The 27,223-nt window shown below is 49.3% G+C and overlaps 8 protein-coding genes across 8 annotated transcripts; 4 read left to right on the forward strand and 4 right to left on the reverse strand.

Annotated features, from left to right (window-relative positions):
- Positions 1-30: 30 nt before the first annotated feature.
- Positions 31-3,106, reverse strand: B0H65DRAFT_478263 (transcription initiation factor IID, 18kD subunit-domain-containing protein). The gene is made up of 2 exons (XM_062827471.1): positions 1,335-3,106; positions 31-1,257 (listed from the first exon to the last, which is right to left on the reverse strand). The coding sequence occupies exons 1-2, from the start codon at positions 2,616-2,618 to the stop codon at positions 424-426; spliced, it is 2,118 nt and encodes a 705-aa protein (XP_062677702.1). The 5' UTR covers positions 2,619-3,106; the 3' UTR covers positions 31-423.
- Positions 2,826-4,185, reverse strand: B0H65DRAFT_404393 (uncharacterized protein; the record flags this gene model as incomplete). The annotated part of the gene is made up of 2 exons (XM_062823801.1): positions 2,826-3,371; positions 4,132-4,185. Coding segments are annotated over 2 exons (600 nt in total), but the record flags the coding sequence as incomplete, so codon positions are not given.
- Positions 4,186-4,927: 742 nt separating this feature from the next.
- B0H65DRAFT_502077 (regulator of Vps4 activity in the MVB pathway-domain-containing protein) lies at positions 4,928-6,233 on the forward strand. The gene is made up of 2 exons (XM_062827854.1): positions 4,928-5,106; positions 5,193-6,233. The coding sequence occupies exons 1-2, from the start codon at positions 5,080-5,082 to the stop codon at positions 6,063-6,065; spliced, it is 900 nt and encodes a 299-aa protein (XP_062677704.1). The 5' UTR covers positions 4,928-5,079; the 3' UTR covers positions 6,066-6,233.
- Positions 6,234-7,385: 1,152 nt separating this feature from the next.
- On the forward strand, positions 7,386-10,452 carry B0H65DRAFT_581935 (uncharacterized protein; the record flags this gene model as incomplete). The annotated part of the gene is made up of 2 exons (XM_062830832.1): positions 7,386-8,211; positions 8,268-10,452. The coding sequence occupies 2 exons, from the start codon at positions 7,386-7,388 to the stop codon at positions 10,202-10,204; spliced, it is 2,763 nt and encodes a 920-aa protein (XP_062677705.1). The 3' UTR covers positions 10,205-10,452.
- Positions 10,453-11,304: 852 nt separating this feature from the next.
- B0H65DRAFT_434900 (AP-2 complex subunit sigma) lies at positions 11,305-11,962 on the reverse strand (the record flags this gene model as incomplete). Its single annotated transcript, XM_062825163.1, has 3 exons — positions 11,305-11,634; positions 11,702-11,771; positions 11,931-11,962. The coding sequence occupies 3 exons, from the start codon at positions 11,960-11,962 to the stop codon at positions 11,305-11,307; spliced, it is 432 nt and encodes a 143-aa protein (XP_062677706.1).
- Positions 11,963-12,488: 526 nt separating this feature from the next.
- Positions 12,489-14,811, forward strand: B0H65DRAFT_478272 (ATPase family AAA domain-containing protein 1). The gene is made up of 3 exons (XM_062827472.1): positions 12,489-12,993; positions 13,058-13,722; positions 13,804-14,811. The coding sequence occupies exons 1-3, from the start codon at positions 12,934-12,936 to the stop codon at positions 14,321-14,323; spliced, it is 1,245 nt and encodes a 414-aa protein (XP_062677707.1). The 5' UTR covers positions 12,489-12,933; the 3' UTR covers positions 14,324-14,811.
- Positions 14,812-19,914: 5,103 nt separating this feature from the next.
- On the forward strand, positions 19,915-21,746 carry B0H65DRAFT_316502 (cystathionine beta-lyase). The gene is made up of 2 exons (XM_062823371.1): positions 19,915-21,417; positions 21,485-21,746. Exons 1-2 carry the CDS (start codon positions 20,173-20,175, stop codon positions 21,614-21,616), a joined length of 1,377 nt encoding a protein of 458 aa, XP_062677708.1. The 5' UTR covers positions 19,915-20,172; the 3' UTR covers positions 21,617-21,746.
- Positions 21,747-23,093: 1,347 nt separating this feature from the next.
- B0H65DRAFT_316542 (uncharacterized protein) lies at positions 23,094-24,919 on the reverse strand. Its single transcript, XM_062823372.1, has 2 exons — positions 24,620-24,919; positions 23,094-23,837 (listed from the first exon to the last, which is right to left on the reverse strand). Exons 1-2 carry the CDS (start codon positions 24,633-24,635, stop codon positions 23,242-23,244), a joined length of 612 nt encoding a protein of 203 aa, XP_062677709.1. The 5' UTR covers positions 24,636-24,919; the 3' UTR covers positions 23,094-23,241.
- Positions 24,920-27,223: the final 2,304 nt, after the last annotated feature.

Genomic DNA, 27,223 nt, shown 5'->3' on the forward strand with positions numbered 1-27,223 from the left:
CACGGGGCCACACTTTTGTCATCAAGCTTGCACCGTCGCAGTTAGTATCTATTATTACTCCTACATCATCAGCTATAAAAGCAACAGATGGGCCATCAAGAGACGGCATGCAAGGTGCCAATCGATCATGCCGCTCGTTCTCTTTCCCCAAGTAAAGAGCAAGTAAATATCCGGCACTGAATGATTGACCCTCTCTTCTACCTTATTAGACTGCTCACTTCAAGAATTAAACCTCTTTGCGCCGTAGTGCCTTTACTCCAACATGAATATCGTTCTTACTCAAAACAGAAAGCAAAATAAGCCCAACATCCCTAGCACTCCTGAGCCTATTGAATCCAGTTGCGCTTCCTCCTCTCAACCTCAAGAGCTCGTGGCTAAGTGACCTGGTTCTGAAAGCAAGAAAAGAGCCCAGAAACCCTCAACTCAAATAATCAACAAATCCGTCCTCGGCTGCAACCTAGTCCCATTGAGCATCGCCCTCCTCTTCTTGCTCGGATCCTGCAACCTCCTAAACGCCTCATGGATATGTCTCGGCTCCACCGGCGTCCTTCCCTCACCAGGGGGATCAAACAATCCCTTGGGCAGCTTACGCTTCTTCGTAGGACCCGCCTCGCCCGTGCGCTCCTTGAGCAGGTCTTCATGGTCCTTGATCTTGAGCGCCTCCTCCGTGATGCTCTGCACCATTTCAAACGTCAGGAACCCCAAAATGTCGACGATATCGTCAGAGGGTTTACTATCCGTCACCTGTCCGAAGCCGGCCCACTCCCTGAACCGCTTGCCCTTGCGGTAGGTAAAAGAAGCCTGCCGGAACTCGGACCAGGTCACGTACTCCTCGCGCGTCATGGCCTTGGTGCGCTCGTCGGCTTTGCGCAGGCGTTGGAGGGTGATGTAATTCATTTCCTCTTCCTCCTCGTCTTCTTCGTCTTCGCGCTCGGGGACTTCAACAGAATAAAAGGAGGAGGGTTCCCAGGGGAGGCCGACTTTGGCTTTTTTGTTTTTCTTGGCTGCGTCGTCGACGGGACCGCCTGCGCCGGGGACGATACCAGCCGCGGCGGAAGGGTCTTCGCCTGCGGCGCCGATGTCGGCGTCGCCGCCTTTGTCTTCGCTGTCTTTGACGTTCTTGCGCACGTCTTTCCAGGATAAGAAGGTGCGCAGCCGAGAGACTTTGGGCGCGTCGTCGCGGATTTGGAAGATTAGGTCGTTGATGGTTATGGAGCGGGAGCCGCGGCGGGCGGCGAGTTCGGTGCAGTTTTTGAGCTGCGAGGGAAAGTGTTAGTCTTCGAGTTTTTCTGTGATATATGTAGAGGGCGCGCGGCTGGACAGTAATGACTTACCATATGGATGACCTGCTGGCGCACAATGTCTTCGATGATGCTCGTGGTTTCAACGGATGGCTCGCCTGTTTCTCCAGAGACGTACATCATCTGACGAACATTGTTAGTAAATCTGGCAATGAACTGGTCCTTTGTCTCTGCTCTTTTCTTCCAGTAGAACTCCCATGGGTCTTTTGGGTACGGGTTGGCGAAGTCGTTGATGCCTCTACGCTCTGTTTCCGCTCCACTTGAAGGGAAGACTATGTTATTAGGAATTGGGGACTGAGGTCGCTTGGCCTGGTTTTCTGTGTTGATCTCATCAAGGGCAGTGTCGAACGCGTCTTGGAAGAGATCAAGCCCGTCACCAACTTGGTTGACGGAGGAAGAAATGGTAGGAGGACTCGCAGTAGGGCCTTCTCCCATGACTGTATCTTGCTGACTGGGCGCTGAAGGGATGATGATCTCGTTATCGATCCAGTCATCCCACTCGGTATCCATTAAATCCTCATCCGACTGGGTGGCCAACTCTGATGGCTGATCCGGCGTAATGTTCTCAGGGATGGATGGTTCCTCGGGAAGGTCTTTGGACCCCATGTCCACGTCCATAGGCTGATAAGTCCGATCTTGAGCGGAAAACCAAACATCGGCGCTATTGATGGTCTTGGTCCCGTCCTCGCTCGGGTTACAAGAACTCCAGAAGGTATCGACGGCATCACCAGTAACACCTTCCGATGAAGGACATCTAGTCGCAGACTTATGATCTTCGCATTGAGGCTGAGCTGTGATCTCCGGTAGAAGTATCGAGGTCTGACCAGCCTCGTCACTTCTGGTAATGCTCTGCAACTCACTCCCTGCAGTCATCTGGCCCTTCTCCAAAATCGTTTGGGTCTCGACAAGGCTTTCCAGGGCCTCCTTCGACACAACCGGTTGGTCAGGCTGTTGGGTCTCAGAGCCGGAGCTCTCATCCGGTGTAGCAAGGTGGTTTGCTAGCGAAGTGAGGACTTCTGATGGTCTATACGGAGGTGATGAACATTTGGACGGGAAGAGATGGCTGGGCTTTTCAGTTGTGGAATGAAGATGCCCGTTGCCGAGATCCCCCGAGAGAGACTCGTAGCTGCGGCCAGGAGCAATGATCAAATCCCCGGCATCATTTCCAGGACTTGGATCTCTTTTTCTCCTGCTCTTGTGAACTGAACTTGTGTCGTCTTCCAGCGTAGCATTAGTGGACGCAAAACTCCCTAGGTGTGTGACCTGCCCAGAGACATCGGAATCTGCGAGAGGTTCAGACCCGCTACTTATGGACATCGAGTCAGACGATGATATGGACAGCTGTTGTTGCTCCTCCAAGCTACCTCCTGGGTGTGTGCCTTCCTAAGACACATCGGCACTCGGGAGAGAGTCGGGCCCGCTACTTATGGGCATCGAGACAGATGACGGTATGGACAGTGGTGGATCCTCCTCCATGTCAGGGCCAGAAGAATGCTGGCTACCTCCTGGGTGTGTGCCTTCCCAAGACACATCGACACTCGGGAGAGAGTCGGGCCCACTACTTATGGACATCGAGACAGATGACGGTATGGGCAGTGGCGGATCCTCCTCCATGTTAGGGCCAGAAGAATGCTGGAAGACTGAAACTGCCTGGGAGCTGTCCGAAACTGGAGTCCCAGAATGGAGGGGCTCCAAATGCTGCGGTGGTTGCTCGGAAGAGGCCGCCAAGGCGGCCCCCAAGTGAATGGCTGGGTCTGCGGGCACAAGCTGTAAAGGCACGCCTGAACTGTTGGCGGATTTCTCCATGTTGCCTTTTGGAGTGCTTCCTGTAGAGACACGACGTGTAGGGGTGTCTGATGGTGATTGCTGGCTTTCGAGAGTAGAGACCTGCTGTAGCCGTGGGCCGGAGGATCTAGTAGGAGGCCTTCCTCGCGAGGTCTGAGGGGTGGGATTGCTCGCTGAACTGGTCCTCTTCGGTTTTCTTGACGGCTGGGGAGTTTCTGATGGCCTCGCCGATTGTGACCGCTGGATGCGTGTCGAACGCCGCAGAGGAAGCATGAGCTCGGGGGGCTCGGGGGGCTCTGGTGAAGATATGTCTTCCTTCGCGGCCGACGCGACGGTTCCAGAACGAAGCCTCATGGTTTTGACTTTGTGGGACTTGTTGTGAATGTGAAATCACAGGTTTAGGTGGGTGAATGGTCGCGAGATGTGGATCTAGCTGCGTGTTCGAACGAAGGTGGTGGGTGAATGGCAAAGGAAAAAGAGCGGCTTGTGCTTTGCTGATGAACGAAACAAAAGAGTCGCCGTAAATGGCCGACCCACGCAGGTTGTTTTTGTTTAAGGCCAAAGTGAGATTGTTTGGAGAGGGAGTGAATCGAGGCTCCTGCCGTCCCTGGACACCCAAAAGGCCGATTTACCACGCGGCCCGGTAACCGGGCAACCAGGCAACCATTGAAGCTGGCGAGCAACTTTCAGTTGACGGCGAAAAGCAAGAACCACCTTTCTCTATTTGGGCATTGTACTGTGAGCAATGCAAAACCTCCCACTTCGCTGGGGCTCGACGGTATTCGCGGCTTTCCAGATGATGACTCGTCATCCCCAGAACGTTCTTCGAGATCTCTAACCTCTCTCCTGAGCTGGCTCAGACAGTCCGTAGTTCGGGGATTCACATTTATAAGGCAACAGCGTGCACGGGCACAAAGCGACGGGAGGAGGATGCCAAAGCACGAGATATGAGCAAGGAGAAGTTTTTCAGTGAGCCTGAACACTTGCCAGGGCACTCTACTTGCGAAACACAATTGTCATTTTGCGCGCAAGGTGAGCCACTAACCTGCTGGATTTCCTGGCGGTATTTGTACTGTTTATCCTTGTCCTTGTCCGCCATCTTGATCGATTTCCAAAGGGCGATTGTCTGATTAAGTCGTTTATAAGCTGCCTTCTTTTAGAAGCGGTAACAAATGTCGAGGAGGAAAGAGACCACGCGTTCGATTCTGAGCGGGGTTCAAGATATTGTCGACAGGGCGAAGAAAGTATTGGGTATCAAGTTTTTGACGCAGATGACAAGGAAAGGTTAGGTAGAAGTGAAGGTGGGAAGAATGGAAATCAACCGTTGTGTGAGAAGCTGCAAGAGTTGATGTCCGGTTGTTCGGCGGACGTTGTTGAAGTTCCGGTAACCAACAAGGTTCCTGGTACTGTCACGTGATGCATACATGCCGCAGAACGTTCTTGGACCATGCGTCGTCGGCGGTTCAGAAGAAACAGTAATCGAGTTTGACGTCTCATCTTCTAAGACACTCGAGTGCAATCATAAGGCTGGGTCGAGTGCAATCATAAGGCTGGGTCGAGTGAATCATCTGCGAGATGTATTAGACTGTTGAAGTGGTTGAACTCAGAATCGAGTAAACGGAAGTGATCAGGAGGTGGCATCGCAAATGCGATACAAAGTAGATCTACCTGTAGAAACACCTACTCCACACGAGATAGCAAGTACCTTCTACTTCCTCTTACGCATCCAGTCCACTGAACAAGGGGTTTCTTGTGACAGCCAATGACCCTGTCGATCCGCATGCGGCCCCACCACCTGCCCCACACAAGCTGTGTGCTCGCCGTCGTCCCGTCTCCTCCAACTTCACGACAACCTCGCAAGTTGCTTGAGCCCCATCTTATCTTCAACTTCATTGTCTGTCCCTTGACCAGTCGCTCATATTGGCATTGTCTACCTAAAAATATTCCTTTGAGACAGCAAACATCCAGTAATCACCCCAAACACATCCTAGAAATGCCTCCCGCAGGAGCTGCCTTTGTGGTACGTCATCCCAGCTCCACCTCAAGTTAACTACAGTCCACAACATGTGACGTCTCCATGGGCGATGAAGCTAACTCTGAACACAGGCCAAACTCAAGGTCCAACTGAAACTGGCCATCGCCAGACTGCGCATGGTCCAGAAGCGGGATGAAGCCCTAGCCAAGACCCAGCGACGGGCTATGGCGCAGTTGCTAGATGTTGGCAAGGAGGACTCGGCCCGCATCCGCGTCGAGAACATCATCCGATCAGACATCACTACCGAGCTCCACGAGATTCTGGAACTCTACTGTGAACTCTTGCTCGCTCGCGCTGGCCTATTAGAGGCGCCCACATGCGACCCTGGTCTCGAGGAGGCCGTCAAGAGCATCATCTACGCCGCGCCCAAGACCGAGATCAAGGAGCTTCACCAGGTACGGACGCTGCTCGCAGAGAAGTTTGGCAAGGAGTTTGCGCTGCAGGCTGTGGAAAACTCGGACGGCAAGGTGTCGGAGAAGGTTGTCAAGAAGCTCAGCGTGACACCGCCACGGGAGGAGCTTGTTGTCGGCTACCTAGAGGAGATCGCAAAGGTATATGGCGCGAACTGGCCGAAGAAGAAGGCGGACTTGGGCGACCCGCCTGACGTTATGGACGACGATGAGAACCCGAGCGGTGGACAGGCTCAGAAGAACCTCGAGGCACCTTTAAAGGCGGAAGATAAGGAGGCTGAGGCTCAGGAGGAGCTTAGCAAGGCAACGCCACCAGTGTCATTTGGACCTGCGAGCCCACTACATGTCAACCCACCACCGCCGTCAACCGACAATATCCACCCCAAAGTCACGTTGAACCACCAGCAATTACAACCAAAGCAACCTCCGGCGAGTGGTGGAGTTGTCAAGAAGGCACCTGCAAAGGGGAGTATTGCGGACGGCATTCCTGACGTGGATGAGCTGGCTAAGCGGTTTGCGGCTTTGAAGAAGTAGGATGGTTTTTGGGTGTGATGTGTACTTTGCCAAGCGATTTCTGGCCTTGCAGAGTCAAGATACGAAGTATGGGAACGGATCTTTGTAGCGGTTCTTGTCGGCCTATGTCTTTTCAAGCGACTCAATATCATTTCGAATATTCTCGTACGTGGGCTTCTTGCTTGGTGTTGACTGACCCATTGGATACCGCATTGTTGTTGTTGATATGTGACAAGCTTCTTTTGTTTCTTGGATGACCACAACTTCCCCAACCACCATACACTTAGCCCTTTGAGGGTATATGTATTACTTCCCGTCTTAACATTTCCGTGGCAAGCTGGTAGGATGGAGCAGCGGTCATGGTTGTCGGTCCCTCCCCTCCCGGGTCTGAAGTGCGATGATACGCGCGGGTCACACGTGAATGATTGACCGTTTGAAGGTTCCTGCCTGCCTACGGAAGGTAGCTACAAGCAGATGTGATGGAAGGCTCTGTCAGACACGCTAGAGGGGAAGTCGTCTGGCGATGTTGGCGAGGGTGGCTCCTTCCTGTTCGCTGTCGCCCCGCCTTGAAATACATGGACGTTTGCTCTTTCTTTTCGTCCCAACTTATGTATGTTGCTATTACGCCAGACATCAGCTGCCTGCTCCGGTTGGGTCCTGATACCCTCGAATATTACCGTACCAGCGTACCAACGTATCGACGCCGCCCGGATTGATCGAGTCCTTTACCTCCTTCCACAATTTTAACACCCCGCTGAGATTGTCCACCAACACAAGATATCTCGGGTACAGCGAGCGGATATCACGAAGCTTCCAAGGTAACTTGATCTCATTAGTATCGCTCCTTTCTCACCTGCTCACTTCGTTCTTCCCTTCATGCCCCAGGGGTGGAAAAAGAGCAAGAGCCAGGTTCGCGTCATTCACCCACACGTGGACCCGGGAAGTATCGGATCTTGTTGACGGGCACTCCTCGAGTCCACCATTCCTGCTTCTCTTTCAAATATTCAAATTGATCGAGCCCAGTTACCTACGCGCAGCATTTCTCTCGGATCATGCATTTCTGCATGTTTGGCACTACAATTATGCTATCGACAGAAGTACATCTTCCTTGGTGACTTGAAGATTTGACGCTGACCACCGCCTCTGCCGCAGACTTTCATCGCGGGCATCTCGTCACAAAGTCGCGACGCGGTTGACCGCGTCCAGAAAACTAACCAGTACTCCTGGTTTGGACAGAATACTCGCCATATTTGACCAACAGCCTGGAGCAGGCGTCTGATCGGCTTCGTTTGATACTCGCGACCAAGAGCTGGCATCTCTTCCATTACCCCACCATCAACAATGGGATACAAGGAGGAGATGACAGCCTTTGCCGGGCGGCTGGGTGTTCGGACACTCGGCGAACTCTCCCTAAAGGAGCTTGCTGAGCGTATCGACAGCAAGCCAGAGCCGACCACGCCGAGAACACGGCTCTACGCCTTCATGACATGGCTCAGCGACCATCTCCTGGAAGTCAAAAGCTCTGACGAGGAATCGTTCAGTCGCGAAATTGCAACATGGTGCTTGTTTGTCAATAAAGCCGGATATGACAGTGGCAATGTGGTCGGAACCTTCGAAGAGTGGCTCTTTGAACACCGCCAGGTTGAGCCGTTTAGTGCTAAACGGCTCAATATGGCTGAGCGTGAGGTCAAGAAGTTTTACAGTCTTCCTACAGCGGCGCACCATCGGTTCGTCTCAGCAGGCGAACATTATCAGCCGTCGCCTCCACCGGAGAAGACTTTCCAGCAGTTCCCCTCAGTCAATGAGGCGTCCGAAGCGCAGCCTATCGATGGCTTTGGACAGATCCACCCCGATCGCCTCAAGCTGTCCAGGTACAGTGACAGTAACCCTGAGAAAGGCGAAGTCATCGATCTAGATGACTGGCAACGTCCCGTCGTTGACATCAGCTCCGATGAGGATGCAGATTCCAAAGCAAAGAATAATTTGTCTTTCCTCACCGGAGCAAACCGAATGGTCTTTGGCGACGATGAGACCAACTTGACCACTGACCTTCAGGAAAAGATGAAAAAAAAGAAGAGAAGCAAGACACAGACGATGCAGTCAGGGCCAACTTCAGTTCAAACCAAAAGGAAGAACAAGAACCCCTGCGGTCGTTGCGGTGTCCCTGGTATGTGGAACACGTCTGTGTGAGCTTCAGCCATGCTAATTGTACTTCAATCACAGGACATTACCATACGCAATGCCCAACCAACCTCGATCCGTTGTTTGACAAGAGTCCGCCCAACGAATACAAATGTAACTTTTGTAACAGATATGGTGACCACTATGCGACAGTCTGTAAGAGAAATATGAACCCTACATCGCTCACTCAGCAGAGAAAGCGATATGCCGAACAAAGACGTCAATTCCACCCCAGAAGAAGTCGGAGTAGCTCGCCCCTGAGGGAGCCGAAAGACAAACGCCACTTTGGAAGGGAACGATCACCACACAGGGAGCCCAAAGATAGACATCACTACAATAGGGAGAGTTCGCCCTATAGGGAGTCAGAGACCAAATATCACGTCGATAGGGATAGGTCGAGAGAGAGGAGGAGGTCTCGGGAGAGATACAGAAGAAGGCGTAGCAGATCCAGATCCAGATCTCATTCTCCTCCCCGGCAGGCTCTACGAAGAAGAGATAACCACCGGGCCAACAGGGAGTATCGGTTGAAACACTCGTCTCCCGAACCGAGCTTTCGGGAACCAGAGCTATCTTCTCTGCCTCAGTTTGGGGCCCTAGACTACGATGATGCGTTCGAACATATGCACGATGCGCCCTACCAGCCTTTGATTTCACGACCCGCGGATGTTAAAATTCGAGGGCGAGGAAGTTCTTTCTACTACGATGACAACGCAGAGGGATCTATCCCCGCTTCTGCCTACGGAAATGAGGACCTGATGTCCCGCATGAGGCGCCGGTCACAAGAGCCGGCGCCTCATCAGGACGATCACGTTGATCGTCTAACTTTGGACAAGGGATTCCTTCTCACCGAACTGACAGATTTGATTGCCAGCACCACCGTCTCGCCTCTGGCACGAGCTCCCATGAAGAATAGGCTGCCAGAAGTGTTCAAAAATGACTTGCGGCAGTCTTCTGGATCTTGGGTGATCGAGCCGACCATTAACACTACTTGGGTCAAGCCGGAACCAGTCCCGGATGTTGTACGGGAGCCCTCACCTCCTGTGGAGCTGGGTGTTACGGAGAAGAGACTTGACGGTCATCGTAGTACTCAGTATCATCCGGCCGTCTTGGAGCTGTTCAAGAACCGGAAGAATGTCTGGCTTCACAAGGTTGAAAAGGCCACGCGCGCCCAAGCATCGAGTTTCTTCTGGGACAAAGACCCAGAGGAGGACGATATGGATGTTTCAGCTGATCCTGATGCTGATGCTGGCCTTGAATCGGCCAGGGACACAGCCATGACGGAAGCCGAGCCCGTTGCTCCGGCCGTCACTGATGCCGACATTGTCGCTATAGTCAACAGTGAGGCCGAGCCTCTTGCCATGTTGACTGATACCCCCCAGCGTGCTAATTCCACGCCGGCTATCGATGTCGTGATGGAGAATCATATGACAATGCAGATTCTCTATCGCGATGAAGACGAAGTCAGAACTCATCAACCCGGCGGAGACGGTCGGGTTGGCTTCAAGCCAGCTGTCGATGTTGTTATGGAGGATGCTGAGCCTCTTGACGTCTCTGCGGTTGTTGACGTCCCCGAAGCGGTTGACGTCTCTGCAATTGTCGATAAGATCATCGCTGATATTGAACTCTCTGAAGCGGCAAAAACTGCTTCTGAACCGGTTGAGAACGAGTCTCCTTCTGTTCAGTTCACGACGAGCTCGGAGACCCTCAATGCGCCGAAGACAGTTAATCACGCTTTGGTTGAGAGCGCTGATATCGTCCGCGAAGTCGAGCCTGAGCATGCGACCACAACAGATGACAATGACCATGACAATGGCACGCTCAAAGAGGGTACGCAAGATGTCGGTGACGGTGTCAGCTCTGACACGGTCATCAAAGACGTGATCTACGTCAAAACAGACCCCGAACCCGCCGAGACCGAGCCTTCTCAGCCTGAAGAGCAGGCGGACATCACAGTCCTCGATGGGTCGCAGGCGCAGTAGTGTCTGCACTGGACCCCAGGGCCGTCTGTCGACAAGCTGATAACATGTGCCAGGGGCTGCTCTGGTTCAGGGCGTCAAATGCCTCTGGGGGTCTCGATTTTGAATTCGATACAGACTTTGAGAGAGCGAACAGTTATTTCGAATTGCACATCCCCTTCATTGCATATCCAGCTCAACGGACGTCTATCCATGGCCGAGTTTAGTTTCATATTAACATCACTCTGCAATTTCTTTGGAGGCTTGGACAGCCAGATACCAGATCTTGGAACCCAGGGCGTTCGGTGGCGAGCAGCACACAGCAGTGTCAAGGCTTGCCATTAACGCCCGCTTCACTGCTGAGCTGCAGAGATGGTTATCTGCCACCGACGAAGCCTTGATGCTCTGGAAGCCAACACTTGAAGCTTTTGGGGCAGACAAGTGGGGGAACACCAATGTCTCTTAAAGCAATGCGTTTCGGATCTCGTAGAACGGGTCCTTTGTAAGATTAGTTAGTCGATTACTCTATAAAATAAGCCCGAAAGCCCTCTATGTATGGGGCTGTCGGTGCGGCAAATAGGTAGCTTGCTTGCTCAGTGCTTGCTGAAAATGAGACAAGACCGTTGCGTTCCCCTTGGTTCCTTTCCTGCCCCTTGTCTGTGATATGGGTATATGTTACCACCGCTTTGTGTCGTTCTCTCTTCACTCGATGCTTCGATTGTCGGTGACCGTCTCTCGCTGGAGGTATCTCTAGCAAAGGTTGACGTCTATTGGGCCCCAAACCCTCCCGTCCAAGGTCCTTGGTCTTTCGGTGCCCTGTCAACTCAGCCCCTGTGCTCAAGAGGTTGAAGGGTCTAGGTCGCTCAAGCGACACGGCACAACGCCGAACCTCGTTACCACACCCGCATGCTCGGGCGGAATTCTGAGATGCGTCCGAGCGGAAGCCAGTATTAGTCCTCGTCCATCCCAAGGCCCTTGCTGATATTATCGCGTATCGGTCGGTCGATCGGTCAGTCGGCCCGTCAATCAGCCGGTCACCCTTAACCCGCTTCATCCCCGCCCCTTGCTTCATCAACCCCCTATCCCTCACCCCTTCTTTCCCTTCCAACACCTCATTCCCATCATCACTCCAACTTATCCAAATGCTCCAACCTCGTCAGCACAACCTGCTTACTCGTCTCCTCAATCTCGCCCGCCAAAAACACCTCGTCCAGGATCGCGTACACCTTGTAAAAGTTGAACACCAAGTCCAGCTCGCACACGTTGCCGAAAAACGAGTCGAGCACTTCGACAAAGAAATGGATGGCCTCCAAATAGGCTAGCTCGTTGTCGTTCGTGTCGACGCAGGCGCAGAAGAACAGGCCCGCGTATCGTCGGTACACGACCTTGTGGTTGCGGAACTCGACGAAGTTGGATTGGTATTTTTGGTCGCGGGGGGCTACTAGGCGGTGGATCTGGAGGGATGGGGAGAGGGGGGGTTAGAGAGGGGGATGATAGGGGGGGGATGGGGGGCGGACGTACCTCGCCTTTGAGCTTGATCTTCTCTTCGTCGCTGTAGGGGACGTACCACTTTGCTAGACGGGTTTTACCCCTTTGTCGCCAGGTGTTAGTTAGTCAGGAACTATGCATGAGAAAGATGTTGGTTGGCGCATTGCTATTCGACATGCGACTCGCGATGCGCCTGTATGTAGAAGGGTAGATATGTAGAAGCGTGAGTAAGGCGACGGACGGGTTGGGAGATCGTACGTACTGTCGGTTCTGGATGAGAATGAATGACAACATGGCTGCGGACTATACTTTTGCGACAACAGGCGGCCGTCTGGAAGTTCGAAAGTTGAAAACAATAAACAGAAACTGAAAAGAGAAGCGAACCGAACCGCGAGATCCGCCGTTGCTTTGTTGAACTGCCCGGCACTAGAACCGCGTGGTATTGGATTATTCACATGCGACACATGCGATGGTATCGATTATCGTACAAAGGATCGACGGGAAGGGAAAGATGGTGTTTTAAGTGATTAGATACGGATTATGGAATTGTCAGCGGTCGGTCGGTGATGTCGAAGTCCCGTCGTCCCTCTAGGAATGAGCCGCGTGCGAGCCGCCCAGGGGTGAGTGGGGCCCGAGCTTTCCTTCGAACGTCCATCGAGGTGCTCGTTCACACACACAGCGGCAGGCGGAAGGGAGGGACCCCTGTTTTCTACATATGCGGTCCGATAGGGGGGACTTCTTGGCGCCTAGGAAGCTTATCGATAGCAGCTGGCTCCGCGTCTTCACGTGTCGCAGTGCGACTGGAGTTGACATTTTGGTGGTTGGTTTCAGTTGGAGTCCAATGTTTGATCGATCGAAGGGAGTGGGAAGTTCGGGAGTCGGGACCACTGGGGGACCACTGAAGTGTGAGTCTTGGCAATATTGGCAAGGTCCCATTAGCCACTGGGGTGGCGCCCCATTCTTTGGGCCGAATGCAGTGCACATGGCAAGCTGAAGCCGAGGACTACCGTCTGGGGGACCCATTTTCAACTTTCTTAATTCCCAACCTCCATCACGTCCATTGACTTGGACGCGAACAACAACTGCTGCTGCCCGGTGCATGCCGTTCGTTTCATTGCATTAGCTCTTGTTTCTGTATACATCTTGTATCCCTTTACGAGTCCTACGACCACGACCTCCACGACGAAAGATCCTCAAATCTTGGATGCGACCTGCGGGCTGTCACTCCCCTCCCGACCCGGCGAGGGCTCACCCCATAAGTCAAAATGACCGAGAATAGGCGTGTGGCCAAGGACATTATGTCCGGTCTGCTACTAGCTGCAACCGTATGGACTCTGTTACCCATGATTCTATGCGCCCAAGATGACCTGCTGACACTCTGCTTCCAAGACAATATCCGTATACTTCATCTTTCGTGACTACGTCGCTCCCCACGTCGCAAAGCTCATCGATCCCGACCGTGCCAAGCACGACCAAAACCTTCTAAAAGCTCAACAGAACCTGGCCAGGGTAAAAAAGTCGCGAGACGAATCGAAGATTGCCAGCGACGAGTTCGCCGACGATGAGGTCGCCGAAGATTCGCCCTCCGCCGTGCGGGTCGAGGACCTCGTCCTCAACGAGTACGAGAGCCAGGTAGCCCTGGAGGTAGTTGCGCCCCAAGACATCCCGGTTGGCTTCGACGATATTGGCGGTCTGGACGAGATTATCGAGGAAGTCAAGGAAGCTATTATCTACCCACTCACGATGCCGCAACTCTATTCGCATGGCGGCACACTACTGTCCGCGCCGTCGGGCGTGCTTCTCTACGGCCCTCCCGGTTGCGGAAAGACCATGTTGGCCAAGGCTGTAGCGCACGAGAGCGGCGCCTCGTTTATCAACCTGCATATCTCGACTCTTACGGAAAAGTGGTACGGCGACTCCAACAAGCTTGTTCGCGCAGTGTTCTCGCTTGCGCTCAAGTTGCAGCCGGCCATCATCTTCATTGACGAGATCGATGCCGTTTTGGGAACAAGGAGAAGCGGAGAGCATGAGGCTAGCGGCATGGTCAAAGCCGAGTAGGTTGACCCTTTTACTTTATAAAGTGCGCCATGTGTAACCTTGGGCTTCCCGGAGCTAACCTTAAAATCACATCACAGGTTCATGACTCTCTGGGACGGTCTTACATCTACCAACTCGCTCGGTCAGCCCGCTAGGATCATGGTTCTCGGCGCAACCAACCGCATCAACGACATCGACGACGCCATTCTCCGCAGAATGCCCAAGAAGTTCCCCGTCCCGCTCCCGGGCAAGGACCAGCGCCGGCGCATCCTTGAGCTCGTCCTCGCCGAAACAAAGCGCGACCCCGAATTCGATCTGGAATACATTGCTCTGGTAACGGAAGGCATGTCTGGAAGCGAACTCAAAGAGGCCTGCCGTGATGCGGCCATGGTTCCCATGAGGGAGGCTATCCGGAACCAGAAGGCCGCCGGAAAGTCGATAAAGAAGCTGGATCCCAGCACGGTGCGTGGCCTGCGCACAGGGGATTTCTTTGGTCGCAAGGGAGGCGCGCCCAGTCTGGCGGCGGACAGCCGTCCCAGCTCCGTCAGGCCAGAGGCGGCGATGAGCGCGAGGGAGATTTATGAAGTCGATACTGAGACCGAGGACATTTTGTCTTAATGTGTGGTTGTGGGCGTTACCCCTGAGAAGTGGGATTGCAAATGAAACAAAGTGCCAGCCAAGCAGGCAGCATTCGTGTAGGATCAAAGGACAGCGAGGAAGCTTTGAAAAGTATCATGAGCGTCATATGATTATTTCAAAAGACTTGTTAAGGGCATTTGTTATGACCAGGTAGAGGAATTGGAACAGTACACACTACAAGACAGGAGGCGGAGGCGCAGTTCATTGAACCGGATAGAACTCTCAACTTTGACTGGTAGCCTTGCTTGATATCTCGGGCTTATCTTGGTTTCTGGAAGTCTCATGGAACATTCAAATCGGTCCTACCCGCGTGTGACCCAGATACCAATATCCGAGTCCGACCTCTCCAGGCAGAATCGCGATTCGAAACTGTAAAAGTTCACCGAGGAAGTCCTGTCCGAAGCCCTTTCGAGTCCTATCTATACTCGTCGGTTAGGTGCACGCACTGGCCACAGCCATGTGGGGCCACCCTTTGGGGGCCCGCTTACAGCCAGCCAACCGACTCTCATCGTCCCTTTGAGAGTCGGGATTTTTACATGTAACGTGCAAGGCCTGTAACGGTGTAGAATTTACATTCAATAATAACATTATCAATCTTTATTGTATCATACTATAAATAATTTATTTTACTCATTTCATTATACTCTATCTTTTGTATATATTTTTAATATACTTATATTTAACCCTAACATTATATCCTATATAGAAAAGGGCGCCCAGCATTTCATTACAATCAGACTGCAACTATAACCCGATCTACCACCTTACGATCTAAAGCCAATACCAAAGCCAAAAACAAAGGGGGGGTCACATATAAAAGTACAAAGGAGCTATTTAACGTTAGTAAAACTATCGTTAAAAAATATATAATACTTACTAAAGAAGGTAAGATCCTACCGATTAATATAAAAGCCTATCAACTACTAACCCTAACTATAAACGAAGATAAGGCTTTTAATATTGTAATCTAAATTGCTAACTGTAGCTACTTCCCTTTAAATAATACCTCCTTTGTTAAGTTAGCTAACTAACTACGAACTCAACAGCTATACCCCCCCTTTATTAACTTTTATAGAGGGTAGCCTATAGAATAGTATAAAAGGCATCTAGAATTCGAATTTAAAGCAGCTAACTTTAAAGACGTAAAAATGATGAATATTAAAACTCAACTAGATTCCCTTAAAGACTATTTTAAAGAGGTGAAAGTTACTTATAATAGTTCCAACATTGAAGAGGAGAATGTTTAGAATATAAATAAGTCCCCGTTTCAAATAGGAGAAATTAAGAAAATTATAAAGGTATAAAAACTTCTTTATCAATATTACATCCTATATTAATTTATATAGTAATAAATATTATTTATAAAGAATTGGGTATATATAAGAAGGATTATATTCAACCCTAATAATGAAGAAAATCTAATTACCATCGATACTATATCGGCCACAGCTAAAAGTATCCTTTTATTTTGAATATTTAAAGTACAAATTATAATAAGGCTCCAGCCTTATTATCTATAATTAATTTTAATTTCACTCAATTAACTACGTTTATACTAATTTATTTACAAATATAAAGGAACGTACAAACTAATTACGAAATTAATTTAAACGTAATTATTACTAATATATTAATTAATTATAATAATATTTATTGTATATTATAATAGATTAGGCACTTTAATAAGCACTCCTTTAAATTATCTCCCTCTTTTAATAGCCATACTATCGAGGAATAGTTTAATCTATTACCTAATTGCCTACTCCCCTTCGAAAGACCAAAGCCGTCTAAAGGTAATAAAATAACTATTAATTTCATATTAATTACTAAACCGAAGGTATATTAAATCCTTTTGATAAATAAATTTAAGGCCTATAAAGACTTATACATTCTATAATATTATAAACCCTTCGATATTATACTTTATACTCTACCCTCATATATTAACTATATACTTTAATTATTTAATATAAAGGTATATTAAGTAATTAAGAAGGATTATTAAAAGGCTCTAGCAAATAAAATTATTAACGGGGCTAATAATATTAACCGTATAGTCTTTCTAAATAATTAGAAGAAAGTTAAAGAAGCGGGCTTTATTCGAAGTAATATCTATAAAGGATAAGAGAAGAATAATCTTTAGTCCTTAAACCAAATATATTAATTATAATTATAATAAGATTATGTAAGTACAAGGCTAATTAACTTATTAAACGTTCCCCTCAATAAATTATATAAATTTATTAAAGTATAATAAAAACCTTTATTCCGTAACTGATTTAAAGTTATAACTCTTGGTAAAATACTATGTACGTTAAAATTACTAACGATTTAACAACGTATTAATAAATATAATTCGCATATTAAAAAAGTCTATAATGAAGTTAAAATTGCCTTCAAAGTATCTATTAATACCTAAAAGCTAATATTTAATTAGTAAAAATACTATAAGGGCTATATTAAAATAGAAACCCAAAAGTAAAACCCTTGTAAATATATAATTATTAATAATAAAGCCTATACAAAGGAAATTCTTAATACTGAAATTATAATAAAAAGGGTAATGAATATAAAGGAGGGATGAAAAGAAATATAATAAACAAACTTTACCTTTATTAAAAAAGTCGCTTTCGAAAAGAACCCTAATTTTAAATAATAGCTACCACGCAAATTTAAAGTTAAGAAGAAGGCTGAACCTAATTTAATTAATAAAGTTAATATTCCTAATAATAATGGCCTTATCTGTATTATTAAAGACGATTTAAAATATAATGTAATATTAAAATTTAAAGAGGGGTAGAATAAAATTATTAATAATACCCGTCGTACTTTTCTAATTAAATAATAGGGCTTTAATTATTTATATTATATATTGGAAATATAATAATAGAAGGCTTTCCAACCTAAATAGGACTTTAACGCTTTCTTAACTAATATTAAAAATAAAGAGGATAAACTTTATAAAATTATAAGGAAGGCTACTGTTAGTCTAAATATATATATATATAATAATTATAGACTTATAACGGATTTACGGGTCTTTTATACAATATAGTATAATATAATATATTTTATATTTTTATATATAAATATGAAATATATAACCGGAGTAAAATTCCGGTCCGGAGAAAACCTCCGGCCAACAACAGGGATCAACCCTGGATAAAATCCAGAAGAAAATTCCAGAGTCTGAACTTCGAAGCTGAATTCCGGCCTCGACGTCAGTCGTACGAAGACATACGTAACACTATTGGAATGATCAGAAAATGATGATTCCAAAGGTACAAACGGTTTTGTCACTCGATAACTCATTGATCCAAAAAGTCTATTTGAATAGGGCTTCCCTTGAGGAAAAGGAAACTAATGTAGATTTTTTCACTCATCGATATCTCGACCAATCTACCACCTTCCCCACATTCTACATACTATTCTACTCTACTTTAAACGCTCCATACAGCCGTATTGACCGTACCTTCATACTATATCTACTCGTCGATCGATACCTACTAATAGCTACCCTCCCTAATTATAATAAAGACTTTGTACTTTTTAAAATATATAATAAGAAATGAGTTAAAAAGGTTCGTAAAGGAAGTACTTCGTCAGTTAAATTTATATTAAGTAATAAAAGTATAAATATTCTTAGCGAACTCCCTATTATATACCATTATTTAATAGGGGAAAAGGCACGAATATAAGTACGAGTATTAGTTAGGCCATTGTTTAGACTGTTTACATTAATACTATACCTTCGAAAGAGGTTTAAGAAGGGGAAGGAGAAGGCTATTGATACAAATTCTAACGAGGAGGAGTAAGTTACTATAATAACTATAATAATAATAAGCAGGAAGTTAAAAGTCTCTACCAACCATATAAAGGTAATAATTACTATAAACGACGACTTCAGCGATAATAAAGGCAATGGGAATTTATAAGGGAAGGAAAAGAAGGAGTTGGACATTGTATTATAAAGGTTTAGCATACGGGCTATAAGACCTTTACAATACTATAACAATATATTACAATATTTTAAAAATAATTCACTTATATTGTTAAATGCGCGCAATTGAGGCGAATAATCCGAATCCTTTACTATTTTTTTTGCTTGTATTTTAGTAGAGAAACGGATTGTTGAAGATTCTGACCATTACAGGCCTTGCACGTTACATATAAAAATCCCGACTCTCAAAGGGACGATGAGAGTCGGTTGGCTAGCTGTAAGCAAGACCCCCAGAGGGTGGACTCCATACCTAACCGACGAGTACAGTCTCGTTTCACTCAAAATGTTGTTATGCGGTAGAGAAAACAGGGCGTTCAAGCCATTCAAGGCTGTGCAGACGGTGAGGGTTGCCCGGCCTGGCTCTTGATTTGCCTGTTGCTTGTCTGTCTGAGGCTTTGAGGCTTCAACGTGACGACTGCCTGATCCTTCAACTGTCTCCTGAAACAAAATCAAGGCTGCAATTTCAATAAATCTCTTCGGTCAACCAAAACAAAACAGCACTTCCCCTGACCATCAGAGAAACAAAACATGCCGAAGCACACAAAACTCCGTTTCGGTCTCCCGTTCTGTGTTGAATGTCGGGGCGGCTGGCTGGGGGCCAAGCACGTCATCCTCAAAGCCCCACAACAGCGAACCAAAATGGACCGGGGTCCAGCAGTGAGACCGATAGCCGGGTACCTCATGGGGCAGCGAGACGTGGCGAGCGGGCGGGGTACCTTGCCATCGTGGATCCCCGGGTTTGGGCTGAAGGTGGAGCCACACGCAACGCCGATGGTCGGACAAGACGGCAGACACAACGCCGTGTCGCAAAGGATGGCGAATTTGGCTGGAGAGATATTATCCGGTAGTTATTTGGGATACCATGGCGAGAAATGAGTGATGTTTTGAAGTCGTGGTTGATATAACCTCTGATGCTCTGAATGTTCTCATCTAATGTGGATATCACGACGTAGCTGTATAAGTGGTCGATAATGTTCAGATGATTCAACTCGAGGAACTGCTGGCACAATTCGTTTGGATGCCGGATGAAAGAAACAAAAAGACAATTGGATGGACGGCTACAGTTGCTGCAAGGAACCACAATTGTAGTGTAGCTCTGTCCGCGGCACCAATGTACCGAACGCTGGACGGCAAGAGCAACAGAGGGTGACAAGACCCCACCACCCCGAATGCCGTCCCCAGTTCATCCACCTGGACATCCAGTCCCGTCCACGCGAGTTGGCGACCAGTCATCGACACATCCTCCATCCACAATCCACACACTCGTCCACACCGGGCACAAATCTTGGGGTACCAGGGGGACAATCTGGAACTTTAACTCGTCCAACCGGAGAGTCACTGGCACGACATCGCCCCGAATCCACCGTTGCCCGTCTCGATCGGTTTCGTCTTATAACTGACCCTGATTTCGCCATTTTCTTTCTCTTCTTCTCTCTTGCATGTTTATACTCGACCATCAATAATACACTATTGTTTGAAATACCCGACTCAACTCGGATTTGTATGACCCGTCCTCCCAAAAGACTTAACGTCCAGCTACCAACCTCAATTGCCCCTCCATCCAGGCGCCCAGGTCCACGTACCACCACCAGCATCTCCAGATCCACAACAAACCTCCGTTCTTCGCTCCCGCCGCATATCGCCTAGACCTGCCCATTCAAAGACCGACCGCTTTGACTCGTCACACCATCGGCCTCTATCCGTTCCATCCATACTACCGGTACGCCAGCAGAAACAGCAGAAAACACCAGCACCGAGAAGCTATCCAGAAGCGGTAACAGCTTCTACAACCTTTTCACCACCAAACCACATCTTCACAACGACAACAATGTCGACTCCCAACAGTGACAGCCCGGCCGCGCAAGCCGCGAAGAAGGTCTTCTCTCGTCTAGATCTTGACGGCCACCACCTCCCGCCATCACCCGCACCCTCGAGCCCTCACAATGGCCGAAGATATGCGCTGGCCACCGAGCTCGTCTACACCGAGACCAAGGACCAGTATGGTGCCTCGAGCATTCCCATCTACCAGTCCGCCACCTTCAAGCAGTCGTCCTCCAACGGCGGCAGCGAGTACGACTACACCCGCTCCGGCAACCCGACCCGCACCCATCTCGAGCGCCACTTGGCCAAGATCATGAACGCGAACCGCTGCTTGACCGTCAGCTCCGGCATGGGCGCTCTCGACGTCATCACCCGCCTGCTGAAGCCCGGCGACGAGGTCATCACCGGCGACGACCTGTACGGCGGCACCAACCGCCTCCTGACCTACCTCAAGAACAACCAGGGTGTGATCGTCCACCACGTCGACACCACCAACGTCGACTCTGTGCGCAACATCATCACCCCCAAGACCGCCATGGTCCTGCTCGAGACCCCCACGAACCCTCTCATCAAGATCTGCGATATCCCCACAATCGCGCGCATCACGCACGAGGCCAACGAGAAGGCCGTGGTCGTCGTCGACAACACCATGCTCTCGCCCATGCTGTTCAACCCGCTCGACGTGGGCGCCGACATCGTCTACGAGTCCGGCACCAAGTACCTGTCGGGCCACCACGACATCATGGCGGGTGTCATCGCCGTCAACGACACGGAGCTGGGTGACAAGTTGTACTTCACCATCAACGCCACCGGCTGCGGTCTATCGCCCAACGACTCATTCCTGCTTATGCGCGGCGTCAAGACCCTTGCCATCCGTATGGAGAAGCAGCAGGCCAACGCTCAGCGCATCGCCGAATTCCTCGAGTCACACGGCTTCAAGGTGCGCTATCCCGGTCTCAAGTCGCACCCGCAGTACGATCTGCACTGGTCGATGGCCCGCGGCGCTGGCGCCGTGCTCTCGTTCGAGACGGGCGACGTGGCGCTGAGCGAGCGCATCGTCGAGGCTGCCAGGCTTTGGGGTATTTCTGTCAGCTTCGGCTGTGTCAACTCGCTCATCAGCATGCCCTGCCGCATGAGCCATGCCTCCATTGATGCCAAGACGCGCGCCGAAAGGCAGATGCCCGAGGATATCATTCGGTTGTGCGTGGGCATTGAGGATGCCGACGATTTGATTGATGATTTGTCGCGTGCTGTAAGTTATTTACCTGTCCTTCGAGTCGTTTCATTTGGGACTTGACACTAACTGCTTTCTTCTCTAGCTCGTCCAAGCCGGTGCCGTTACTCTCACGATAGATGGCTTCCACGCTAACACCGCGGAAGGCGCTGCTGCTGCTGCTGCTGCTGGGTCAGAGGCGACCGAGACCACCACCACTGCTGCTCCTTCTGCTTAAAGAGAGAGAGAAAAGAAACAGAAAGAGAATGTTTTATACCACTTTTGTTGTTGTTACTTCTTTCGCGTGTCATGAGTGTTTCTTAGACAGCAAATATGAGACGAAGAAAGGAAGGAAAGATCTATGAGTTACCACTGTATTTGTATGGGGAACGGGATGCCAAGTGTGTTACATTTTTATACCAGATGAAAGGGGATACGGGACGGTTTTCACATGGGTGGAATTGACGGGATGGATGGTTGGATCGGATTGATGGGTGTCACAGAATCGGAGTCGGGTTGAGATGACATGCAACGATGAGATGACAGAAAGATAGGACGGGGACAGCCGTCATCGGAAGATGATATGGAAGAGAAGAAGAAGTAAAGATCAAGAAAATCATCACCTTGAGCCCAAAATCACCGGTGATAAACGTGTTTATGCTCCCTGGTTTTTTGTTTTCCGCCATCCCAGGGAGATGGAGGCCATAGACAGACCTTGCTCAGGCTTGGTTGTTAAACATGAACAAAAGAAAAGGACAGAAACGTCCCAACTTTACCAACAGTCCAGAAGCTTGAAACAGACATTCGCACTGCGACACATTCGTGAATTCATTGCTCGGACAATGTGAACCGAGAGAAATGTTATTATGGAAGAGAGAGAGCGAGAAAGAAATTGGAAAGGAAAGATCATCCAACGAATTCAAAAGTCGCCCAACATCCAAGAACCCGACACTCTACCAACACTTTTCTATAATTCCGCACGCACTTCACAACAGTTCGACGGCAGCAAACTTAAAACCACACCGAATCCGTTACAAGAATCGCAAGGAAGAAGTAGTACAAACCACCCACCCATGTTGTAAGTTTTTCAAAGTGCATGAGGCTGAGGTGACGGTCAAAAAGTAAACAGGCGAAAAGGGGTGGCTGGTTGCTGGTGAGCCGAACCGGAACCGAACGGAAAGCCAGAGGGTTGGGATGGGAGAACTGATGGATGGGGTCGGATGGATTTTAAACCGAGATTGAGGGAGGACGAAATATGGGAGATCAGGTCCTTGTATGGAAGATCAGGTCCTTGTATGAACGAGCAGGCCCTTGTGCGAGGGAGTGGCTCTTAGACTCTCGTAGATGTAGACGCAGTAACGCGACTTCAAGTATGCATGGATGGGATTTATTCAGAATGACCAAAGGGGCAAAGGGACTTGGTAGTAGTCCAGAGACCAGCTCGGCTGGCTGGGCATAACCGGGGTGGTGAGATATGGACACTCCCTCGATAAGGAGTGGAGTAGAATCCTTTGGCTCTGTTTAAACCTAGAGGATGTAGGGAAAAGATCGAGGATTAAACTCATCCACACATCGACAACGACCGACTTTGTGTTGAACTTTGGTTGGGAGACAAGGAGTCAAGGTAAGGCTGTAAGGAGTTAATACGTAATGGACACGATGAACATGAGAAGGCGTAAGCAGGAGTGAGGAAAGGGGATAAATAAATAGATGAGGGAAAAATGTTTCATTACAACAACGCTACCCCAGAAAGAACCAACGAAAGAAACAAAACATCATAACCGCCCGGGGGTATCAGTCAGACAAGGAAACTTCAGTCCAGTGCTCATACACTCCGAAGTCCGAAATCCTCTCTCGGCCCGGTCAGCCCATCTCAGCTTCGCCTCCCTTCCCGAGAAAAGCCTTCGGGATGTCACACATAACTCGCACCGTTGTTGTACACATACGAAGTTTGTTGCCACCGCCATGCTTCTCGTGCCTGCCATCCCATGCCTGCCATGCCTGCCACGCCTGCCCCGTCATGGCACAGGCAAGCCAGCCATGGCAGCTCAGGGTTATGGCGGCAAGAGAGTAAATAGGAAAAAAAAAAGAGGAAAATCCACCAGATAGAGAAAGAGTTTCGTGCCCTCGTACGCCCTTCGTTCCACAAGCAACGCGATTGAACGCCCCTTGACCGCCTTGACAGCCTTTGTCCCCTCCTCCACTCCTCGCTTTATCCGTAACGTCCTCCACTAAAATTTGCCGGATTCCTCCCCGCAATCTGCTGCAGTGAATGTCCGAGACCGTTGCTTGGTGATACCTGATGTGCGTGCTGCTGCTTCCTGTGTTTGCGTCAAATCGCCGGTCCAGGCAGCAAGGAGAATGCCAGGGGGCGATAGAAATCCAGCAGGAGCCCCGATCTTGACACGAGGGCGAAGACTCGAGAATCCACCCTTTATCGTTTACCCTTTCCCTTACCCCTACCCTCTTGTTAGCCGCCCGTAACACTCGAGTCGTTTGTCCAGCCCTATCTGTCAATCAGAGCACCAGCGAGTTTCCGAATTCTCCTCTCCTTCCCTGTCTTCTCTTCTGCTCTCCCTTCCTGTTCCTGTTCCCGTTCTCTGAAGGTCAAAACCACTCTGGATGCGTGGTACTTTGTGTATCCATCCCCTGGTGAGCTGAAAAACAAGCGAGGGAATCAGTAAACAGAAACAAACAACAATACTGCAAGAAAGCCGTGATAAAGGTCAGTAAGATCAGGGCAGTCAATGGGAGCCAAAAGTTCGAGGGGCTGCGCGACAGGTAAGTGTCAGTTGCAGTGAGGTAACTTACCTGACAAATCCCCCTACCCAATCAACCTTCCGCCCGTCATCCCATCTGGCCTCTATGTGCTACCACCACCACCACCACCACCGCTACCCTTGGCCTGCCCAATAAGCGTCTCGGTGATAGGTAAATTGCTCCGATTTCGCTCCTCCTGCCAGCGAACCAGCATGGGGTTAACAGTGGTGCTTGTGTCAGGGGTGGTGCTGTGATTGTGCTGTCTGTTGTTATGACTGACGGGTGACGACTTAGTCCGGTCCTGCTGCTGTTGGGAGAAGGAGCTATATAGAAAAATGGTGGTGAGGCCTTGAACAACACACTCATACTTGTCCCTTTCCATTTCCATCTCTCTCCCTACTACAGAAAGCATCCACACAGACATCACCCCAACCCTCCTCCCGTTTCACCTTGCAAAAGCAGAGGATGTGGTGGCACCAACCCTTGACGGTCAGCATCAGTAGCTGGTTGACACGTTTCTCTCACGCTGTGAGGCATGGTGCTCTTGGTAGAAGCCTGAATTCCTGTGGGAGAGTGGGCGAATGGTTGTGTGGCTTGAGTGGCGGTGGTCGAGACCAGGTGGCTGATCAGCGTGGTAGTTGCTATGAAGATCCCAGTGCTGCAGATGGCAGGAGGATGGCTCGGGTTTCTCGGACGTTGTCTATCCGTTGTGATATACGCTGGTTGGTGAACTTAATAACGAGATCATGAGCGGTGGGTTTGTAATCGGGTTCTTGAATAAAGGGAGGAATGTGATGATGAAGCTGTTCCTGTTGAGAGCCAGCTTCTGACTTTCCACTCTGATGGTGGGCTTTTCCGGCTTTTATAGCAGAAACAACACAGACCTCGCAGGAACCAAGACTCTTCAGCATGTTGAAATCGTGAAGTCTCATCATTGCTATGATGATCCCCTGAATGGCCAGTAGCGGCTATCAGTGAGCATCAATCAACAGGCTTGGGGCTGGTGGGTGATGAGCAATGCAGACATAACGCCCAATTCGGATCCAAACTTTACCGGTAATCTAGCATGCATGTATTCTTCGTACCTATGGTCACGCGGTCAGTCATCATAGACAGGAAGACGAAGGAGATGTGGGAGATTATGATCAGGACCAAGGCCTATCGAAGAAAGTCCCCACCACACTCGGTCAAGGTACATCTCGGCTCGATACACCTCGATGTCAAGGAAGCTTGTCCATGAGCCCCAGACCTGGCCGAATATGCAGATTGACCATTGGCCGGGGTTATGCTGGAACCTTGGCGATAAGGAGCACTCTTCGTAGCAGAGTACTACCTCCTTCGAGTCCCTCTGCCAGGCTGTAGACGGTTGACCTCGCAAGTAGTTGTCGTCCCTCTATCTACTGTGTTTTGGTGTGGGTACGCGACAGTAAGTGGTTAGCCGTCACATATAGCTTCAAGACGAGAAGACCAGAGAATGAAGCGTTGAAGAAGACCACCTACCTGCGGGTTTTGCAGTGTGAAGTATCAGGGACAGATTCTCATCACTCTATTCTCTTCTTTACATCACCCCACGCTTCCCCTGCAGGCTCATCGTTAGATACCACATGTGTGACCCAGGAAGCTGGAAATTTGTGGGTGAATCCTACATCGCCGTCTTGGTGCTGCTTTGAGCAACGCTGTGCTCTACAGGCAACATGGAAGGTACCGGTTCCCTCTGCAAATCGAGGCCTTAAAGAAACGGGTCTGTTGTATCCTTGTAGGTCGATGCTTCCCCAGGCAGGGTATCCTTCTTTCACCTAGAGAACTTCGTGTCATGCCCGGGCGCTCCGTGCCTCTAGTATCTCCGGTGTCCGTGTTTCCGGCACCCTCGCAAAGCCTGTATCTTTCGCTATCCCTCTGTCCTTCTTCGCCTCTACTTGCATCAAACCCGTGTGACACCACTTCGTTGCATCAGGGTTATGGGTTTGCTTTGAACTTGTCAACGCCATGCAAGACTGGAGCGCAGAATGAAGGACATTTGCGTTGAGGGTAACGGCATGGATACCGGGGCAAGATAGTGGACGTCAATTCGTCACTTCGGTAGATGTTCGTTGTCGGATGTAGAAAGCTCATTTCAACGTTGTGCTATGCCCTTCCTTAGATGCCCTCATTGGAGTCCAAATCTAGCCCGCTCGATCCAGTCTCAGGAGCATTGCGTGATGGAATTGATTATGCCAGCAAGATGAAATGAAGTCGGTCAAGTATTGCCGTACAAACAGCGTGTACGATCCTGACCGGTCTGCAGGCTTTGTTCGAGTTTTCTTGTATTCTGTTTGGTTGTTGGCGTGAGATGGGCTGGTTGAACTCAATCTGTTTGTGTGTTTGTTGTCGTACAGGAGAGCTACAAATCGAAGTTCGAATGCATACACATACCAAAAGCTGATCGCTCTTACGGTGCTGACCTGCAGACAGACAAGAGGGTTGGATAGCTCCCTTGTTCCCTCTTGACCATCGAACCCGAGACGATAAAATCGAACACCGTAGGCGAGGCCTCTTGATGGCAAAGGAGCGAAGACTTGTCTGAAGCGATGGGGGCTTGATCTCAGTAGGAAAGATCTATAACTGACGTGGTAGCTGTTAGCATCGCCATCAGCAGCATCGCCATGATGGGATGAGAGCTTCTGTATGTTTGCTTACTTACAAAATGTGGCGTCTGTGAGTACCATGGTACAGTAACCGATGTGCACAGTTAATTCCCACGCATTAGTACTTTCTTCCCGGACCTAGCCTCCAATCTACGATGTAGCTGCGGTAAACGGTATCGTCCGGTGCTAGCCAACAGACACCCGGGATCCTGGATAGACGACTGAAGATACTGGGTTGATCCGACGACAAAGTCAATTCTCGAATGCATGAGGGATGAGGCTCCTGATTGGATTCATGGCAACTGAATTTGTTCTCCCGAAGGATTTTGTCTTGCGTGGAGGGATGGTGAATAGAAAATCATTGCGTTGAGTGCTGGATTCAATGAAAAAATACGTACCCATGGATGAAATGTTATCATGTCCATCTGCACCAAAAGTCGCGGTTTGGCTAGACTAACGGG

Source organism: Neurospora tetraspora, assembly GCF_033439725.1.
Source record: "Neurospora tetraspora strain CBS 560.94 chromosome Unknown B0H65scaffold_8, whole genome shotgun sequence".
In the NCBI taxonomy this organism is placed as follows: Eukaryota; Fungi; Ascomycota; class Sordariomycetes; order Sordariales; family Sordariaceae; genus Neurospora; species Neurospora tetraspora.

Excerpts from the sequence above, each read along its gene's own strand:
- B0H65DRAFT_478263 (XM_062827471.1), bottom strand. The coding sequence starts at position 2,618 with ATGTCCATAAGTAGCGGGTCTGAACCTCTCGCAGATTCCGATGTCTCT. Across the intron at positions 1,258-1,334 it reads GCCAGCAGGTCATCCATATG|CTCAAAAACTGCACCGAACT; the intron begins GTAAGTCATTAC and ends TTTCCCTCGCAG.
- B0H65DRAFT_502077 (XM_062827854.1), top strand. The coding sequence starts at position 5,080 with ATGCCTCCCGCAGGAGCTGCCTTTGTG. Across the intron at positions 5,107-5,192 it reads CCGCAGGAGCTGCCTTTGTG|GCCAAACTCAAGGTCCAACT; the intron begins GTACGTCATCCC and ends CTCTGAACACAG.
- B0H65DRAFT_478272 (XM_062827472.1), top strand. The coding sequence starts at position 12,934 with ATGACCGAGAATAGGCGTGTGGCCAAGGACATTATGTCCGGTCTGCTA. Across the intron at positions 12,994-13,057 it reads GTCTGCTACTAGCTGCAACC|ACAATATCCGTATACTTCAT; the intron begins GTATGGACTCTG and ends TCTGCTTCCAAG. Across the intron at positions 13,723-13,803 it reads AGCGGCATGGTCAAAGCCGA|GTTCATGACTCTCTGGGACG; the intron begins GTAGGTTGACCC and ends ATCACATCACAG.
- B0H65DRAFT_316502 (XM_062823371.1), top strand. The coding sequence starts at position 20,173 with ATGTCGACTCCCAACAGTGACAGCCCGGCCGCGCAAGCCGCGAAGAAG. Across the intron at positions 21,418-21,484 it reads TTGATGATTTGTCGCGTGCT|CTCGTCCAAGCCGGTGCCGT; the intron begins GTAAGTTATTTA and ends TTTCTTCTCTAG.